This window comes from Macaca mulatta, chromosome 7 (genome assembly GCF_049350105.2).
Source record: "Macaca mulatta isolate MMU2019108-1 chromosome 7, T2T-MMU8v2.0, whole genome shotgun sequence".
Classification (NCBI taxonomy): Eukaryota; Metazoa; Chordata; class Mammalia; order Primates; family Cercopithecidae; genus Macaca; species Macaca mulatta.
In genome coordinates, this window is record NC_133412.1 from 17,925,361 (window position 1) to 17,944,728 (window position 19,368).

At 44.2% G+C, this 19,368-nt stretch overlaps 1 protein-coding gene, 1 non-coding gene and 1 pseudogene across 4 annotated transcripts in view; 1 reads left to right on the plus strand and 2 right to left on the minus strand.

The window, feature by feature from the left end:
- Positions 1-1,723: 1,723 nt before the first annotated feature.
- KNL1 (kinetochore scaffold 1) overlaps positions 1,724-19,368 on the plus strand; it is a 77,367-nt gene continuing 59,722 nt past the window's right edge. Inside the window, exons 1-5 of one of the 3 annotated variants that reach the window (XM_028850749.2) lie at positions 1,724-2,229; positions 12,442-12,493; positions 14,891-14,930; positions 16,948-17,007; positions 19,138-19,199. In XM_028850749.2, the coding sequence (XP_028706582.2) occupies positions 12,459-12,493; positions 14,891-14,930; positions 16,948-17,007; positions 19,138-19,199 (197 nt within the window). In that variant the 5' untranslated portion in view covers positions 1,724-2,229; positions 12,442-12,458. Of the gene's footprint in view, positions 2,230-5,559; positions 5,699-12,441; positions 12,494-14,890; positions 14,931-16,947; positions 17,008-19,137; positions 19,200-19,368 lie in introns of those variants that run through there. The other 2 variants (XM_028850748.2, XM_077939100.1) reach the window with 2 other exon arrangements.
- Positions 5,143-5,224, minus strand: TRNAS-GCU (transfer RNA serine (anticodon GCU)). Its single transcript has one exon. It is a non-coding gene; the product is annotated as a tRNA-Ser (tRNA).
- Positions 17,777-17,874, minus strand: LOC114680061 (small nucleolar RNA U13; annotated as a pseudogene).

Consider the following 19,368-nt stretch of genomic DNA (forward strand, 5'->3'; position numbering starts at 1 on the left):
GAATGGTTTCTTTGAGCTGTGGTTTGTTGAAGAATTTGGGGAGTTAATAGAGATCTCTGTAGACAGAGCATCCATCCCTGTAGATAAGAGCATCTTGTCCGAGTCTTGCGGTAGCTCAGCTGTTCCAGTAGATGGCGCCTCTAACTCTTTTCCTGTCAGCTGCTGCTGCTTTTTTTTTTTTTTTTTTTTTTTTTTTTTTTCTGAGACGGAGTCTCGCTCTGTGGCCCAGGCTGGAGCGCAGTGGCGCCATGTCGGCTCACTGCAAGCTCCGCCTCCCGGATTCACGCCATTCTCCTGCCTCAGCCTCCCGAGTAGCTGGACCACAAGCGCCAGCCACCACGCCCGGCTAATTTTTTAAATTTTTAGTAGAGACGGGGTTTCACCCTGTTAGCCAGGATGGTCTCAATTTCCTGACTTCGTGATCCGCCCGTCTCGGCCTCCCAAAGTGCTGGGATTACGGGCGTGAGCCACCGCGCCCGGCTTTCCTGTCAGCTTCTTAAAAGTTTCTCTTTCCGTTTCTTTTTTTTTTTTTTTTTTTTGAGACGGAGTCTCGCTCTGTCGCCCAGGCTGGAGTGCAGTGGCCGGATCTCGGCTCACTGCAAGCTCTGCCTCCCGTGTTTACGCCATTCTCCTGCCTCAGCCTCCCGAGTAGCTGGGACTACAGGCGCCCGCCACCTCGCCCGTCTAGTTTTTTGTATTTTTTTTAGTAGAGACGGGGTTTCACCGTGTTAGCCAGGATGGTCTCGATCTCCTGACCTCGTGATCCGCCCGTCTCGGCCTCCCAAAGTGCTGGGATTACAGGCTTGAGCCACCGCGCCCGGCCTCTTTTTCCGTTTCTAATTCAAATACTTCTTTACCTTGACTTTTTTTTTTTTTTGAGACGGAGTCTCGCTCTGTCGCCCAGGCTGGAGTGCAGTGGACCGATCACGCCTCACCGCAGCCTCAACCTCTGGGGCTCAAGCCATCCTCCCACCTCAGCCTCTGTAGGACTACAGGCGCTAGCCACCACACCAGCCTCTTTTTTTCTTTCTTTTCCCTTTCTTTCTGTGTTTTTTTAAATAGAGACAGATTCTCCCTATGTTGCTTGGGCTAGTCTCGAACGCCGGGACCCAAGCAATCCTCCCACCTCAGCCTTCCAGAGTGCTGGAATTACAGGTGTGAGCCATTGTACTCGGCCTAAAAAAGTGAGTTTTCAACTCACAATTTTTTTCTTTCTTTTTTTTCTCTATATTCTGCCAGTACATTTCATTTTCACAACTTCTACAGCTGAAGATTTTCCTTTGAAAAAATAATCTTCCCAGCCCGCGCAGCACGACGTCCCATCTAGCATGGCCAACATGGTGATGCTGTGGGACAATCAAAAGATGGGAGAGACCGAACAGAGTGAGTTCAGGAAACGTCTTTATTAAAACTTGATCACCTGGGTGAGTAGGACTCGCGTCCAGGAAAGTCTAAGTCCGGGACAAAGAAAGCAGTCAGTGGCCGGGAGAAACGTGATGCAGGAAGCGGACTTACAGAAGCGAGAACAAAGACAGTTGATCAGTCTTTTACATTTATCTATATTACATGTTCCACATCCCTGAGAAATCAACCTTGTATCAACCTTGTAACTTTGCAGCTGCCCTAGGGAGGTGAAGCAGGAACTCGCTGAGCCTCAAGGAATGTGAAACTAGCAAGTACAGATAAGGCTCGCTGAGCACAGAAGGAAAAACAAGCAGTTAGTATTCTTCTCTAACTTAGAGTGGCGGCGGGGAGTGGCGGGGGAGGTGGCTACACTACACTTAGCTTTTGAAGGAAAAAGTAAAAAATTTTAGTTGTCTTTGATTATACTTGTAAAATTCATGAGTTCCTTCTTCAATGAAATCCCGCCTCTCCTAAAAATGAAAAATTAACAGCGTGGTGGCACACGCCTGTAATCCCAGCTACTGGGAAGGCTGAGGCAGGAGAACTGCTTGAACCTGGGAGGTGGAGGTTGCAGTGAGTTGAGATAGTGCACTCCAGCTTGGGCGACAGAGCTAGACCCTGTCTCAAAAAAAAAAAAAAAAAAAAAAGAAAGAAAGAAAGAAAGAAAGAAAAGAAAGAAAGAAAGAAAGAAAGAAAGAAAGAAAATCTACCCATACTCTGCAGAGACATTGATAGACCTATAGTCATCACTGCAAGAAGCTGGCAAACCTCAGAAAATGATGCAGCCCTGGCGTCTCTAGAGAAGTTGCAGCACTAATGGGCAATGTAAGTAAAAATCTATTTACAAATGCATTCCCGGCACTTTCCTGGCATGTGCTGGGAAAAGCCTAGCAGGCTACAGAAGGGTCTAGGAGGGTTACAAAGGTCCAGAAGCAAGAGAGAGCACAGGGGCTAGTTGAAATGGAAGAGGGAGCTGCAGGTTGCAGGGCTTGTTGATGGGGGTGATCTCTAAGCTGAGATCCAAAGGAGGAGCGGCAGCCAGCCAGGAAGTTACATGATGGGAAAGAAGAGGGTGGGGTCAGGGGTATGTTGCCGTGAGAGGAGCAGGGACAGTATCTACAAACGTGTTATGGAAAGATAAAAAAATCCTACTGAAGGAAAGGTAAGATCAGTGTCTCCAGGGAGATTTAGAAAGGTATCTCTCAGGGGCTCTTAACATTTTTTTTTGGAGACACAGACCCTTTTGGCAGTCTGGGGAAGTCTAAGGATCTCATCTCAGAATTTTTTTTAAAATTTTTGATTAAATTTTTAAATTTTTTTGTAGAGACAGGGGTCTCACTATGTTGCCCAGACTGTCTTTGAACTCCCGGACTCATGGGCTACTCCTGCCTTGACCTTCCAAAGTGCTGAGATTTCAGGCATGAGCCACCATGCCTGGCCAGAATGTTGTTTTTAAGTGCATAAAATTAAATATGTTGGAATACAAAGGCAACCAATTGTGTTGGAATAGTTGCCAAAATATTCTCAAAATTTGTGATGTAATAATATAATAAGGCATGCACTTTTTTTTTTTTTGATGGAGTCTTGCTCTGTTGCCCAGGCTGGAATGCAGTGGCACGATTTCGGCTCACTGCAACCTCCACCTCCTGGGTTCAAGCAATTCTCCTGCCTCGGCCTGCCGGGTACCTGGGACTACAGGCACATGCCACCACGCCTGGGTAACTTTTGTATTTTTAGTAGAGACAGGGTTTCACCGTGTTGGCCAAGCTGGTCTTGAACTCCTGACCTCAAATGATCCACCCGCCTCAGCCTCCCAAAGTGCTGGGATTACAGGCGTGTGCCGCCGCGCCCGGCTTGATGCATGCACTTCTTTTTTTTTTTTTTTTTTGAGACGGAGTCTCGCTCTGTCGCCCAGGCTGGAGTGCAGTGGCGCGATCTCGGCTCATTGCAAGCTCCGCCTCCCGGGTTCACGCCATTCTCCTGCCTCAGCCTCCTGAGTAGCTGGGACTACAGGCGCCCGCCACCGCGCCCGGCTAATTTTTTGTATTTTTAGTAGAGACGGGGTTTCACCGTGGTCTCGATCTCCTGACCTTGTGATCCGCCCGCCTCAGCCTCCCAAAGTGCTGGGATTACAGGCGTGAGCGCGCCCGGCGCATGCACTTCTTTATGAATGCGTAACATGACAAGATCTAATAGCACGTCTAAAAATTACCATAATTTTGAAGTAGCAATGAGCGTAAAGCAGTAACAGTAATCTGGTATAAAAATATCTGTGATTTCTATTAGTGACAAAATAATGGATAAGGTTAACATTACTGTAGTGAGCTGCTTACCGTTACTGAAGAATGTGCTTTCAATTAGGGAGTATGGAAATAAGGATGAAATCTTTATTCTGAACCAAATAATCCACTGAATTCTATCCATGGACCCCTTGGAAATGCATGGAACCCAGCAGAAACCCTTCCTAGCAGCAGGGTGGAGAATGCATTGGAGAGCAAGGCTAAGGAAGGTTGACTCAATGTCCTGAGCCCAAGGAGGTATCAACATTCCCAACGGATTTGGATCTTTAACAGGAAGGAGCCACTGGAGCCAGCAGAGAATGGGGCCACCGCTTTCCATACTCAGTGCCCAAACCTTGCTGAAGCACCTGCCAGGTGCTGGGTTGTGGAGCATGGTGCAATGCAGACAGCCTCGTGGAGGAGAGAATCTGTAAACCATGGCTTCAAAAGATTGATAAATACTGATTATTAATCTATAGCACAGTACAGGATTGATAAATACTGATTATTAATCTACAGCACAGATTAGGAGGGTGATTAAGCCAGCGTCCAGTAGATTTGGGTTACACTCTTCTTTCTACAATTTAGAAGCTGATAACCTCGGGCAAGCTATCTTTCAGTCTCCTCATCTGTAAAATGGAGTAATAAAAATATCTGTCATGATCAAGGGTTATAGTGATGTGCCTGTAGATAATAAATACCGGATAAATAAAGTGTCTCGTGGTAGCTTTTGAAGTGAAACCTGGTATTTCATAATCCGGACAGGTGTTAAAAACCCGAATAAGAGTGTACAATAATTGAAACTCCTCAGGAGCTATGTTAAAGTTGGAACAGAGCAGCATTGGAACATATGGGATGGTAATAATTGTGGAATTCTACACACTGTTGTTAACTTCATATAAAAATAAATTCAGCGCGTTTTCTGATTCCTGGAAAGTCTGTTTCCCTCCCTTTTCTTTATCTGTGATGTCGGAACGTTCCAAATACTGTATTTCAACTATTTCATACCTGAGATTGATGGTGCCGGATTGAGTAATAAATAATGAGTATTCAACTTTTTCCGCTCTGCAAATTTACTTTGGTTATAAAAAAAATTTATTCCGCTCAGCCGGGCGCAGTGGCTCACACCTGTAATCCCAGCACTTTGGGAGGCAAAGGCGGGCGGATCACGAGGTCAGGAGATCGAGACCATCCTGGCTAATACGGTGAAACCCCCGTCTCTACTAAAAATACAAAAAATTAGCCGGGCTTGGTGGCGGGCGCCTGTAGTCCCAGCTACTCGGGAGGTTGAGGTAGGAGAATGGCATGTACTCGGGAAGTGGAGCTTGCAGTGAGCCGAGATCGCGCCACTGCACTCCAGCCTGGGCGACAGAGCAAGACCCCGTCTCAAAAAAAAAAAAATTTATTCCGCTCTGCAAGTTTACTTTGGTTATAAACAAAAATAAATTTGCCGTCACTTCGACGAGGATGGGATTCGAACCCACGCGTGCAGAGCACAATGGATTAGCAGTCCATCGCCTTAACCACTCGGCCACCTCGTCCCCGAAGCATACACTTTCCTGATTGCTATAGGGAGTAATATCAAGGGGATGTGACGCAATGTTATGGAAGCCGCCATTTTGTACGGAAGCCAAAATCCAATCATTTCCTTAGCAAGCAATCGAAAGAAGATGGCCGCTCCCATGTTTGTGGGGGAGGTCTGCAGTGGGGAGGGGCAGAGGAAATTCGGTCGAAAATGAGATAAACTTGAAGGAAATAAAATTGGCACGGAGGCTAGGAAAGTAGTTTCCTTAAAGGAGTCTTAGAAATAGGGTTGATGTGGAGCCTAAGGGGCGGAGCCGACGCGTAGAGCCGCTTTGCGCGTGCGCAGCACCTAGGCGGTTAGATTTGAATACTTCACTGAGGCGAGCCGGGCGTTGTGTGGTGACGGCTAGAGGCGGCGCTGAGTTTCCGCTCTGAGGAGCGTGTGGACCCCAAACCTGCGCAAAATTTGTCGAGCAGGTGGGCCACGGCAGGTAAAGAGAATGACCCTTTCCTTCTGGGCTCCAGGGAAGGCTTCGGGTTTTGTCTGGGCGCCCTGAAGTTCCCGCGGTGGGAGGTGGGGAACGCTCCCTCAGCCTGGCGGCCTCCGTTAGCGCCGGGCCGAGTAGACAGACGCCTCTGCCCCGGGCCGGGCACACTGTGCTCTTTTTTCGTCTCCTCGGCCTGTAGGTTATGGCGCCTCTCGCTTCCCTAATACTTTTCCGCCCGCACCTGGGCCCCTCCGGCCACCCGGCTCTGGCTGCTCGTCGGTCACTCTCTTGGCGTCCCCTTCCGCCCCGCCCTGCGGTCTTCTGTCAGGGCTCGCGGACTCTTCTTGCACCCCTGCTGCTCTTCCCTAGGGACCTCTAGGCTGTTTGTATTTCTCACTTAAGCTTTTCTTGGCTCTAAATGAAGTGACAGCAATGAGTGATTTTAAAATTCTTAGCTCTTCGTGGTTTAAGGTGTCTGCTCGGAGTGCTGGCGGCACGTAACAGATTTTTCGTTTCCTGCAGATATAACATTAACAAATAAAGCCAATATTAGTACTCCGCAAATTAGTTTTTAAAAATCCTTCTCCGTTCATTATTCCTCAGGATTTAAGCCCCCGTTCTTGATGTTTATTTAAATACTGAAGTTTGAGGGGGAAAAAATAATTACCTATTGGAATTTCAGATAGGTTTAATAGGCATTAACAGAGACAGGATGTGGATGAAGACCAAAGCAGAAGCTTATTCCAGTCTAGATATTAAAATTGACGTTTTCACTTCCGTCTAATCCCGTAGGTATTTATTGGGTTCGTTATCTTGTGATAGGGCTGGGGACAGATGATTCAGAGTCCCAAATCTAGAGGGGTTTACAATCCAGAAAGGGAAATAAACTAATATACCCAAATAACTAGAACACAAGACAGAATGTAAAAGATTATACGACATTCTAGAGTGGAGTGGGAGCATAGAAAAGGGAGAGCTCATTTGATGTTTTTGGTGATGGATTCGTGGAGAAGACCGCATTTGAGGTGGATGTTCGTTGGAGAGATGATTTACAGAGATGGGAGTTAATATATGGTAAAATTTTGGTAATTAAAGGTTAGGGTCAAAGCAGTATAATTCTTGACTTTGTGAATGGCTGGAAATCTTAACAAGATGATAAATACATGTAAATTGAATAAAATGTTTGGAATGGTGGTATTAATGATGTATTCGATGTTAAATAATAGACTGTAAAAGATACTCCAGATATTAACAGTAAAACAGTGCGGTCCAATAGGGCTCCCTGTGAAAATGATAATGTTTTGTATCTGCACTCCAACATAGTACCCATTAGCGACATGGGACGATGGAGCACTTGAAATGTCATTATTGTGACCAAAGAACTGATTATTAAATTTTATTTTAATTAATTTAAATGTAAATAACTACTGTATTGGACAGCACAGGTCTGGAGTCTCTGTCATTTCACTCTTACCCTCCTACAATCCCGGAAAATACTAACTCTAGATATCGGTTATATAAATGTAGGAGTGGGCAAAGAGCCAGATAGTAAATATTTCAGGCTTTGCAGGCTACATGGTTTTTGTCACATTTTCTTTGTTTAGTTGTTATTGCTTGCCTTGTTTTCTTTTTTTTTTTTGAGACGGAGTCTCGCTCTGTCGCCCAGGCTGGAGTGCAGTGGCCGGATCTCAGCTCACTGCAAGCTCCTCCTCCTGGGTTCACGCCATTCTCCTGCCTCAGCTTCCCGAGTAGCTGGGACTACAGGCGCCCGCCACCTCGCCCGGCTAATTTTTTGTATTTTTTAGTAGAGACGGGGTTTCACCGTGTTAGCCAGCATGGTCTCGATCTCCTGACCTCGTGATCCGCCCATCTCAGCCTCCCAAAGTGCTGGGATTACAGGCTTGAGCCACCGCGCCCGGCCTGCTTGCCTTGTTTTCTACAATCCAATAAAAATGTGAAAAAACACTCTTAGCTCAAAGGCTAATTGGGCTCAGTAGCTATTTGAAGACCTACGGATTATTTAGACGAGTGGTTCCTAAATTTTCTTGATGCATGGCACCCTTAGATCAAAAGAAATACCTAACAGTCTATTTACTGAGTACAGTGGTTGGGTCCAAACATTAAGTATATATGTCCCAAACTTAGTAGCCAATTTAAAAAAATGCAGAAATTGAAGGAAAAGATTATTTTTTAATATTTTATTTATTTATTTTTTGTCTCGCTCTGTCACCCAGGCTGGGGTGCAGTGGTTCTATCTTGGCTCATTGCAACCTCCGCCTCCTGGGTTCAAATGATTCTCCTGCCTCAGCTTCCCGAGTAACTGCGATTATAGGCACCCACCACCACGCCCAGCCAATTTTTATATTTTTAGTAGAGACGGGGGTTTCACCACGTTGGCCAGGCTGGTCTTGAACTCCTGACCTCATGATCTGCCCACCTCAGCCTCCCAAAGTGCTAGGATTACGGGTGTGAGCCACTGTGCCTGGCCAAAATTTTATTATTAAATAATCACACTTACTGATTGGATATGTGTGCCTGTTGGACACTGCACAACTTCTGAAACTTTGGAATCAGTTTATACCCTGTCACCCTCATGTCCTGTACTACCTTAATAAAAAATACTTGCTTTTGGGCCGGGCGAGGTGGCTCACACCTGTAATCCCAGCACTTTGGGAGGCCAAGGGGGCAGATCACCTGAGGTCGGGAGTTTGAGACCAGCCTGACCAACATGGAGAAACCTCGTCTCTACTAAAAATACAAAATTAGCCAGGCGTGGTGGCGCATGCCTGTCATCCCAGCTACTCGGGAGGCTGAGGTAGGAGAATCACTTGAACCCGGGAGGCAGAGGTTGCAGGGAGGCGGAGGCTGCAGTGAGCTGAGATTGCGCCATTGTACTCCAGCCTGGGCAGCAAGAGTGAAACTCCATCCCAAAAAAAAAAAAAAAAAAAAGTACTTGCTTTTTATCACAGCAACTGCAAACAGTTTATCTTTACAGTGATAAGTTATTAAAACTAATGTAATGCATATGGTACTGTTTTGAGCTAGTAGTTCACACAGTACCTGACAGATGTTCAGAACTGCTGTGCATCTCTCAAAATTTTTAAATATCCCAGGACACCATTGTGAGTATGCTGCAGCACCCTTGGGTGCCAGGTACACAGTTTGGAATCAGTAACTTTTTTTTTTTTTTTCTTTTTGAGACGGAGTCTCACTCACCCTGTTTCCCAGGCTGGAGTGCAGTGGAACCATCTTGGCTCACTACAATCTCTACCTCCTGGGTTCAGGGGATTCTCCTGCTTCAGCCTCCCAAGTACCTGGGATTACAGGAGCACGCTGCCATGCCCAGCTAATTTTTTTGTATATTTAGTAGAGACAGAGGTTTCACCATGTTGCCCAGGCTGGTCTTGAACTCCTGGCCTCAAGTGATCCTCCCACCTCGGCCTCCCAAAGTGCTGAGATTACAGGCTTGAGCCACCACACCCAGCTCCTGGAACCAGTAACTTAACGTGTCAGTGATCAAGAGTTTGGCCATAACAATGTTTTATAAATGAAGCTTAACTTGTGAGTGTGGAGTCTTCTATTTGTGTTGAAAGTGGAACTTAACAGTTATAGAATATTTTAAAAGGGGGACTTCATTAAGCTTGAATTTCATCAGTTAATTGCCAACCAGTTGGTCTACAGGTTGGACAGGAATTATGCTTAATGACTATTTTAAACAACAAAGATATTTAGGTGATCTTGAGTTGATAGTAGTTAATATTTTTATCTGTATGTTGCATATAATTTGTCATTAAAAATTATTCTTGGGAGGCCGAGGCAGGCGGATCATGAGGTCAGGAGATCGAGACCATCGTGGCTAACACAGTGAAACCCCGTCTCTACTAAAAACACAAAAAAATTAGCCGGGCCTGGTGGCAGGTGCCTGTAGTCCCAGCTACCCGGGAGGCTAAGGCAGGAGAATGGTGTGAACCTGGGAGGCAGAGGTTGCAGTGAGCTGAAATCACGCCACTGCACTCCAGCCTGGGTGACAGAGCAAGACTCCGTCTCAAAAAAAAAAAAAAATCATTAAACATCCCCCCACCCCCCGCCCCCCGAGACAGAGTCTTTCTCTGTTGCCCAGCCTGGAGTGCAGTGGTTTGATATCTGCTCACTGCAGTCTCCGCCTCCCAGGCTCAAGCGATCCTCCCACCTCAGCCTCCAGAGTAACTGGGACTACATGTGCGAGCCACCATGCCCGGCTGTTTTGTATTTTTTGTAGAGATGCGGTTTTGCCGTGTTGTCCAGGCCCCTTTTGAACTCCTGAGCTCAAGTGATCAGCCTGCCTCAGCCGCCCAAAGTGCTAGGATTACAGGTGTGAGCCATTGTGCCCAGCCCTAAACTTTTTTCTTCATCTGTTGAGATGATTATATCATTTTTGCCTTTTAATCTGTTAGTATGGTAAATTGCAAGGTTGATTTTTCTGATATTAAACTGCATTCCTTTTTGTTTGTTTGTTTGTTTTTTAAGAGACGGGGTCTCACTATGTTGCCCATGCTGGAGTACAGTAGCTATTCACCGTTGCAATCATAGTGCACTACAGCCTGGAACTCCAGGGCTCCAGAGATCCTCCTGCCTCAGCCTCCCAAGTAGCTGGGACTACAGGCACATTACCCCATATGTGCCCAACCAATTTTGCATTTCTGCAAAGAAACCAACATGACCGTGATATATTATCCTATTATCCTTTTTACAAATTGCTGGATTCTTTTTGCTGATATTTATTTGGGAATTTTTTTTTTTTTTTTTTAGACGGAGTCTCACTTTGTCGCCCAGGTTGGAGTGCAGTGGCCCCACGTTGGCTCACTGTAACCTCCATCCCCTGGGTTCAAGCAGTTCTCCTGCCTCAGCCTCCTTAGCAGCTGGGATTACAGGCACCCACCACGACGTCTGACTAGTTTTTATATTTTTAGTAGAGACGGGTTTCACCGACGTCTGACTAGTTTTTATATTTTTAGTAGAGACGGGTTTCACCGTGTTGGCCAGGCTGGTCTCAAACTCCTGACCTGAGGTGATCCACCTGCTTTGGCCTCCCAAAGTGTTGGGATTACAGGCGTGAGCCACTGCACCCGGCTATTTGGGATTTTTATACTTTTGAGAATGGCATGTAACCTTTCCTTGCTGTGTGTGTATGTGTGTCTTGGAGGTGGTTGCAGGAAAGGGAGTTAAATTTTTATCTCCCATGGTGCGAAGACAGTTTAATGGCTAAAACTAGAAAAATAGCTGGGCACAGTGGCTTTTGCTTATAATCCCAGCACTTTGGGAAACAGAGGCAGGTGGATTGAAGCACATCAGACATCTTTCAGGTACCTGTTTACTTATTGCTAAAAGCAAGAACATTGATCCTGTTTTTGTGTATTGTATTAATTTAGTGTTGTGGCAGAAATGCTAATATGGTCGAGTCAAAATCTCCAGCTATTCTTTTTTGAAATCTGCAGTGGCATTTTTTTCTTACCCAAGAATGAAGTTCTAAAGTTAATACATAAAGTGAAAATCAAATATAGTTATAGGGAGGCAGCAACTGAGACCAGTTGAGGAAACCTCACATTATGCCTCTTAATTCATATTCTTTCCAGGGCAAATACTCACTGAGTTAAATTTAAAGCATTATCAGCTATGCTAATGTTATTTTCATGTGTTAATTTTTTTTGCTGAGTACTTATAGTTGACTTTTCCTCAGATAAATATACATATGATGCAAATTCACTGTATTTAGATATCTAATTCAGGTGTCCCCAACCCCCTGGGCCATGGAACGGTATAGGTCCACTGCCTGGGTGGCACAGCGGGAGGTCAGCAGGTGAGCATTAGCGCCTGAGCTCTTCCTCCTGTTGGATCAGCAGCGGCATTCGATTCTCACAGGAGCACAAACCCTACTGTGAACTGTGCACACGAGGGATCTAGGTTGCGGGCTCCTTATGAGAGTCTAATGCCTGATGATCAGAGGTGGAACAGTTGCATCCCGAAACCATCCCCCATCACACCCTCCTAGTCTGTGGAAAAATAGTCTTCCACAAAACTGATCCCTGATTTGGAAAAGGTTGGGGACCATTTATCTAATTGATGTCCATTTTGGGAGTAGATTATTAAATAATCTGCAAACTCTTATAAGCTAGGCCAAATTTTTATTTGAACCAGTGAAGTCCCTATCATCCTGATCAAAGTTAGTCACTGATTTTATCTTGAGTATGAGAATTTTCCAGGAATGTTTATTATAATAGTGGTTTAAACTCCTTAAAATGAGTCATGTTTTGTATCTTCCTAAGTATAGTGGTGTTTTCCTTTTTTTTTTTTTTTTTTGAGATGGAGTTTTGCTCTTGTTGCCCAGGCTGGAGTACAATGGAGCGATCTCGGCTCACCACAACCTCCGTCTCCTGGATTCAAGTGATTCTCTTACCTCAGCCTCCCGAATAGCTGGGATTACAGGCATGCGCCACCACGCCCGGCTAATTTTGTGTTTTAGTGGAGATGGGGTTTCTCCACGTTGGTCAGGCTGGTCTCAAACTCACGACCTCAGGTGATTCGCCCGCCTCGGCCTCCCAAAGTGCTGAATTACAGGCATAAACCACCGTGCCCAGCCTTTCCTTCCCATCTTTGGTCTTCCCTCAGAAAGTAACCCTGAAGTCACCAACTGTACTCTTAATCTCTTCTTAGATTGCAGTTGCTTTTCCTTTTTCCTCATCTTTTCTAATATTGTATATTTGTTACAGAAAAGTTTTCTTCAAAAATGGATGGGGCATCTTCAGAGGCTAATGAAGAAAAGTAAGTTCATTTAATGCAGCTAAGAATGTTATATTCTATCAGAGAAAGATATTTTTCTAATTAGTAGGACCTATCCATAACTTCTGAGATCTTTTTCCATTGTGTTCCAATAAAAAGAAGTAGTTTTTTTTTTTTTAATTGTTCTAGGGTACATGTACACAATGTACAGGTTTGTTACATATGTATACATGTGCCATGTTGGTTTGCTGCACCCATCAACTCATCATTTACATTAGGAATGTCTCCTAATGCTATCCCTCCCCCATCCCCCAGCCCTGGACAGGCCCCAGTGTGTGATGTTCCCCGCTCTGTGGCCAAGTGATCTCATTGTTCAGTTCCCACCTATGAGTGAGAACATGCGGTGTCTGGTTTTCTGTCCTTGTGATAGTTTGCTGAGAATGTTGGTTTCCAGCTTCATTCATGTCCTTGCAAAGTACATGAACTCATCCAAAAAGAAGGAGATGTTACAGACTCATAGTTTTCCTTGCCATTGCCATATTTTTGTATAAACTCTTCTACTCTGGGCATGGTGGCTCACACCTGTAGTCCCAGCACTTTGAGATGCTTAGGCGGGAGGATATCTTAAGCCCAGTAATTTGAGACCAACCTGGGCAACATAATAAGACACCCCCGCCCCCATCTCTACAAAAAATAAAATTTTTTAAATGGAGGGCTCTTGGCTTTACCAGCCAGGGAGGATGCTTGGCTTTGCTCAGAAAAGAATTCGGCCGGGCGCGGTGGCTCAAGCCTGTAATCCTAGCACTTTGGGAGGCCGAGACGGGCGGATCACGAGGTCAGGAGATCGAGACCATCCTGGCTAACACAGTGAAACACCGTCTCTACTAAAAAATACATAAAACACTAGCCGGGCGATGTGGCGGGTGCCTGTAGTCCCAGATGCGCGGGAGGCTGAGGCAGGAGAATGGCGTAAACCCGGGAGGTGGAGCTTGCAGTGAGCTGAGATCTGGCCACTGCACTCCAGCCTGGGCGACAGAGCTAGACTCCGTCTCAAAAAAAAAAAAAAAAAAAAAAAATTCGTGGGCTAGCCAGCGGTGTTAAACAGCACTTTTATTGAAGTGGCTTAGTGTAAAGCAGCAGCACTGGTATAGCTCCTTGCAGAGCAGGGCTACTTTATAGGCACTAAGCCCACAGTAGCAGCTCAGAGGCAGTTCTGCACTCATATATATATACCCATTTTTAATTATATGCAAATTAAGGGGTGTTTTATGCAGACATTTTTAGAGTGAGGGTAGTAACTTCCAGCTTGTCTGGTCATTGCCATGGAAAGGGCAGGTAACTGCTGGGTTTTTGCTGTGGCAATGGTAAACTGACAAGGCACCCTGATGGGAGTGTCTTATGGGGAAGTGCTTTTGTCCCAGACCTGTTTTAGCTAGTCCTCAATTTGGTCCTGTATCCAAGCCCCACCTCTGGAGTCAAGTTCTGCCTCCTACCTCAAGATCCTGTCTCAAATATCATCATCATCATCATCATCTCATCTAGAGTCAAATCTGAGAGGGACTTTAGATACTATCTCCCATCTCTTCAATTTAAGGATGAGAAAATTGAGAACCAGGAAGATAAAATGATTTGTCTAAAATTGCCATCACAATCTGATGGCTTGTTTGCAGCCTTTAGTCATAAGTTTTTGGCTTATACATAATGTTTTTTGATTGTTTCTTTTTAAGAGACTGTGTCTTGCTTCGTTGCCCAGGCTAGATTTGGACTCCTGGGCTCAAGTGATTCTTCTGCCACAGTCTCCAGCTGAATAGCTGGAACTATAGACATGGGCCACCGTGGCTGGCTTTGGCCTACACATGTTTTTTAGTTTTTGAATTAGTTGCCAAAACTTCAAGATCTCAAAATTTTGTACAATTGGGTTTTCAGCTTCTCTTGAAAAATCAAGCATGGCAACACTGGGCTGGTATTCTTGTTTGGCAACAACTAACCACAGCAGAGGAATGACTGACCTTTAGGTGAGAGAGGAATTCTCTAGGTCATTACATTTCAACACTACCTATTTTTCTTACTCCTAAAAAATTATCTGTTTAGCCTCAGAGGCATTTGAATTTCCAAAACCTGCTCTAAAAGTCATATAGTAGTAAAACCAAAAGTAGCGTCTCTTGACTTATAGCCCTTTATCATATTATTATATCTCTGTAAATATGGTAAATTATGTTGTACTGATTATTATTCAAGAGATAGTCTCGTAGTACACAGTATGTATTTTAAAACACTGAATTCCTAACTGAATTTAAAGTCTTGTATATAAATTTTGCTTGTCAGAGTGCTAAGTGAAAGTGATGACCAGTTTGAAAGCATGTAAGGGGTGCTGTGATGATCCCTTTTGGGAATTCAGTTTTTTATCAATGTGTTTATAATTTTTTTTTCCTTTTTCAGTGACAATATAGAGAGACCTGTTAGAAGACGGCATTCTTCAGTAAGAAAGACTTTCTTGAATTAATAATTGTCAGCTTTTATTTAATGATAACTATATATCACAGTAGTTTTGACTGTGGCTTCGCCATCCTACCCTCACTGGCTTCCTATTGCTCTCTAGGTAAAGACTCAGATTTTTTTTTTTTTTTTTTTTGAGACGGAGTCTCGCTCTGTCGCCCAGGCTGGAGTGCAGTGGCCGGGTCTCAGCTCACTGCAAGCTCCGCCTCCCGGGTTCACGCCATTCTCCTGCCTCAGCCTCCGGAGTAGCTGGGACTACAGGCGCCCGCCATTTTATTTTATTTTATTTTTTTTTTTTGAGACAGAGTCTCGCTCTGTCGCCCAGGCTGGAGTGCAGTGGCCGGATCTCAGCTCACTGCAAGCTCCACCGCCCGGGTTTACGCCATTCTCCTGCCTCAGCCTCCCGAGTAGCTGGGACTGCAGGCGCCCGCCACCTCGCCCGGCTAGTTTTTTTTTTTGTATTTTTTAGTAGAGATGGGGTTTCACGGGGTTAGCCAGGATGGTCTCGATCTCCTGACCTCGTGATCAGCCCGTCTCGGCCTCCCAAAGTCCTGGGATTACAGGCTTGAGCCACCGCGCCCGGCCAAGACTCAGATATTTAACGTGGTTATGCAATTCTGTAAATATACCAAAATTCATACTTTATGAATTTTGTAGTAATTTTACGAATTTTATGCTATGTAAGTTATATTTCAATAAAGCTATTTAAAAGATATGTTTAACCTGTGGTACAAAGCTGTTGCAAGAGACAAAAGACCTACTCAAACTGTTTTTGTTTTTTGAGACAGAGTCTCGCTGTGTTGCCCAGACTGGAGTGCAGTGGTGTGATCTCGGCTCACTGTAACCTCTGCCTCCTGGGTTCAAGCGATTGTCATGTTTCAGCCACCTGAGTAGCTGGAATTACAAGCGTGTACCACCATGCGTGGCTGATTTTTTTATTTTTTAGAAGAGATGAGGTTTTGCCATGTTGCCCAGGCTGGTCTCAAACTCCTGACCTCAAGTGATCCCCCTGCCTCAGCCTCCCAAACTGCTGAGCCATTATGCCCAGCCCAAACTGCTTTAAGCACAAAATACATTGGGTTATGATACTAACAAATCCAAAGAAGGGATGGCTTTAGGCACAGCTTACTGACCAGAGATTGTAACCATGACACCAGTACTAGGATTTCCTTTTTCTTTTTTTTTTTCTTGAGATGGAATCTCGCTCTGTCACCCAGGCTGGAGTGCAGTGGCGCGATCTCGGCTCACTGCAAGCTCCTCCTCCCAGGTTCACACCATTCTCCTGCCTCAGCCTCCCGAATAGGTGGGACTACAGGCACCTGCCACCATGCCCGGTTAATTTTTTGTATTTTTAGTAGAGATGGGGTTTCATCATGTTAGCCAGGATGGTCTTGATCTCCTGACCTCGTGATCCGCCCCATCTTTGGCCTCCCAAAGTGCTGGGATTACAGGCGTGAACCACTGCGTCCAGCCTCTTTTTTCTTTTTCTACTCTTAGTGCTTCCTCTGGGTAATCTCCAGCAGATAGATTCTTTCCCTGTAATTACTGTGGTACATCTAGCTCTTTTACTTCCAGGCTTAAGTCCTACGTGAAGAATAGTGTCTTTTTCCTGAAAACAGAAAAGACTCAGAATTGAATCATTTTAGCTCGATTATCCTGATATGGGTCAAGTCCTCATTCCTGAACAAATCATCATTGACAAGAGAATATCACATTGTTCTAGACAGAGCTATGTGTTTTACCCTAGAGTTGGTGTGACGTTCACTCAGACCACATGGGATGAGAGTGGGTAAAATAATTGGAGAGGATGGGCAGGTAGAAGGGAATAGATGTCAGATATTTAAATCTGCCACACGGTGTAGCATTGAGCAGAATGAATTTGAGGAGTTTCAGAGTTTGTAATGAAAATTTTAGCTTTCTACCTATGATATAACTTGAAATAAACTGATTCTTAATAGATATGCCAAATTTTTTTTGAATAATTCTAATTGTTACCACAGATTTTGAAACCCCCAAGGAGTCCTCTTCAGGACCTCAGAGGTGGGAATGAAACGGTTCAGGTAAGTCTCTTGTGCAAATACTTTATAGATGACTATTTTCAGTTATATTTTTAAGTCAAGAACTTTATTAGCTATATGAAGAGGGAATGTGTAAGCATCCCATGGCTTTCCAAACACTTGAATATACTGGCATTCATGATTTTTCTTTTTTCTTCTCTTTTCTAGAAATGGCATCTCCCTCACTTACCCAGGTTGGAGTGCAGTGGCACAATCATAACTCCCTGTAGCCCTGCATTCCTGGGTTCAATCAGTCTTCCTGCCTCAGCCTCCTGAGTAGCTGGTACTACGGCACATGCCACCATACCTGGCTATTTATTTATTTATTTAGAGACAGAGTCTCACTCTGTTGCCCAGACTGGAGTACAATGGTGCGATCATGGGTCACTGCAACCTCCTCCTCCTGGGCTCGAGATCCTCCCACCTTAGCCTCCTGAATAACTAGGACCACAGGAACATGCCACTATGCCTGGCTAATTTTTTATTTTTTGTAGAGAAGGGGTTTCGCCATGTTGCCTACGTTGGTCTTGAACTCCTGGGCTCAAGCAATCTACCCACCTTGATCTTCCAAAGTGCTGGGATTACAGGCGTGAGCCACTGTACCCGGCCCTTAACATGTTTTTTTTTTTTTTTTTTTTTAGTACAGACAAGGGTCTTGCTATGTTGACTGGGCTGGTTTTGAACTTCTGGGCTCAAGTGGTCCTCCTGCCTGGGCCTCCCAAAGTGTGGGTATGATAGGCATGAGCCATCGTGCTGCGCCTTTCTTTTTTCATGTCAGATGTATAATGTGCCAACATGTAACAAAGTTTGAGGAAAGCACATCTCACATGCGTGTGAAAACCCAGTCACACTTATGAACTATGAAAATATCAGTTTTCTTTTTTTTCAGTAAGAAATATATTAGTCTCTGTTAGTCCCAGTGTTTACCATGTCAGTATTATAATTGTCATATTAAGCTCAAGGCTACCTGTAGCATCTTCTAGGACCTTAATCACATCACTGCTTTGACGCAGAGGGGTTACCATTTCTGATTCTTTATTATAATAAGACTTATGGTCAGGTATTCAGAATTAACCCAGTAAAATTCTCTGTGGATTTTGTTTCTGTCTTTTGGTTATTATTATTTTATGTTTTTACTTAACAGCAAGCTCATCCTTAATGTCTTTTGGTTTTTGTGTATGGTATTTATGTGAGTAGAAATGTTTGCTCTTGTTAAGGAGGGTGGGGAAGGAAAGTAAAAATACTGTATTCTAATGAAGAGATGCTCAGCATCATTGACCATTAGGAAAATACAAATCAAAACCTAAATGAGATATCACCTCACACCCATTAGGATGGTTAAAATAAAAGACAATAACAAGTGTTGATGAGGATACAGAGAAATTGGAACCCTTGTGCTCTGTTGGTGGGGATATAAAATGGTACAGCTGCTATGGAAAACAGTATGGCAGTTCCTCAACAAATTGAAAATAGAATTACCATATGATTGAACAATTTCACTTCTGGATATATATCCAAAAGAATTGAGAGTTTCAAAGAGATATTTGTACACCCATGTTCATAATGGCATGATTCACAGTAGCCAGAAGGTGGAAGCAACTTAAGTGTCCATTGATGAATGGATAAACAAAATGTGGTAATATATATGTGCAGTGAAATATCATTCAGCCTTGAAAAAAAGAAGGAAATTCTGACACATACTACAACATTTGAAGAGGTAATTCAGAATAAGACGTGATCTCTGGCCAGGTGCAGTGGCTCATGCCTGTAATTCCAGTACTTTGGGAAGCTGAGGTGGGAGGATCACTTGAGGTCAGGAGTTTGAGACCAGCCTGATCAACATGGAGAAACCCCGTCTCTACTAAAAATACAGAATTAGTCGGGCGTGCTGACGCATGCCTGTTATCCCAGCTACTCGGGAGGCTGAGGTGGGAGAATCGCTTGAACCCGGGTGTCAGAGGCTGCGGTGAGCCGAGATCGCACTGTTGCACTCCAGTCTGGGTAGCAAGAGCAAAACTCCATCTCAAAAAAAAAAAAAAAAAAAAAAAAGACTTGATCTCTGTCTATAGTACTCTGGAAATGTAATTCACAGTGATTTTATTAAGAATTATACCATATATTCTCTGTCCTTAGGAATCCAATGCTTTGAGAAATAAGAAAAACTCTCGTCGAGTCAGCTTTGCAGATACTATAAAGTAAGTTGAAAGCAGAAATAACTAAAATATTACAGGTACTAGTATTTTGTGTATCAAACCAAATGTATTGGTACTGACTTGAATAATCTGTTTTGATGAAACATTAGTTATTATTTAAAAGGTTATTCAGTATTATGTTTAAAAGAGAAACAATGAAAGCATTCCCTCT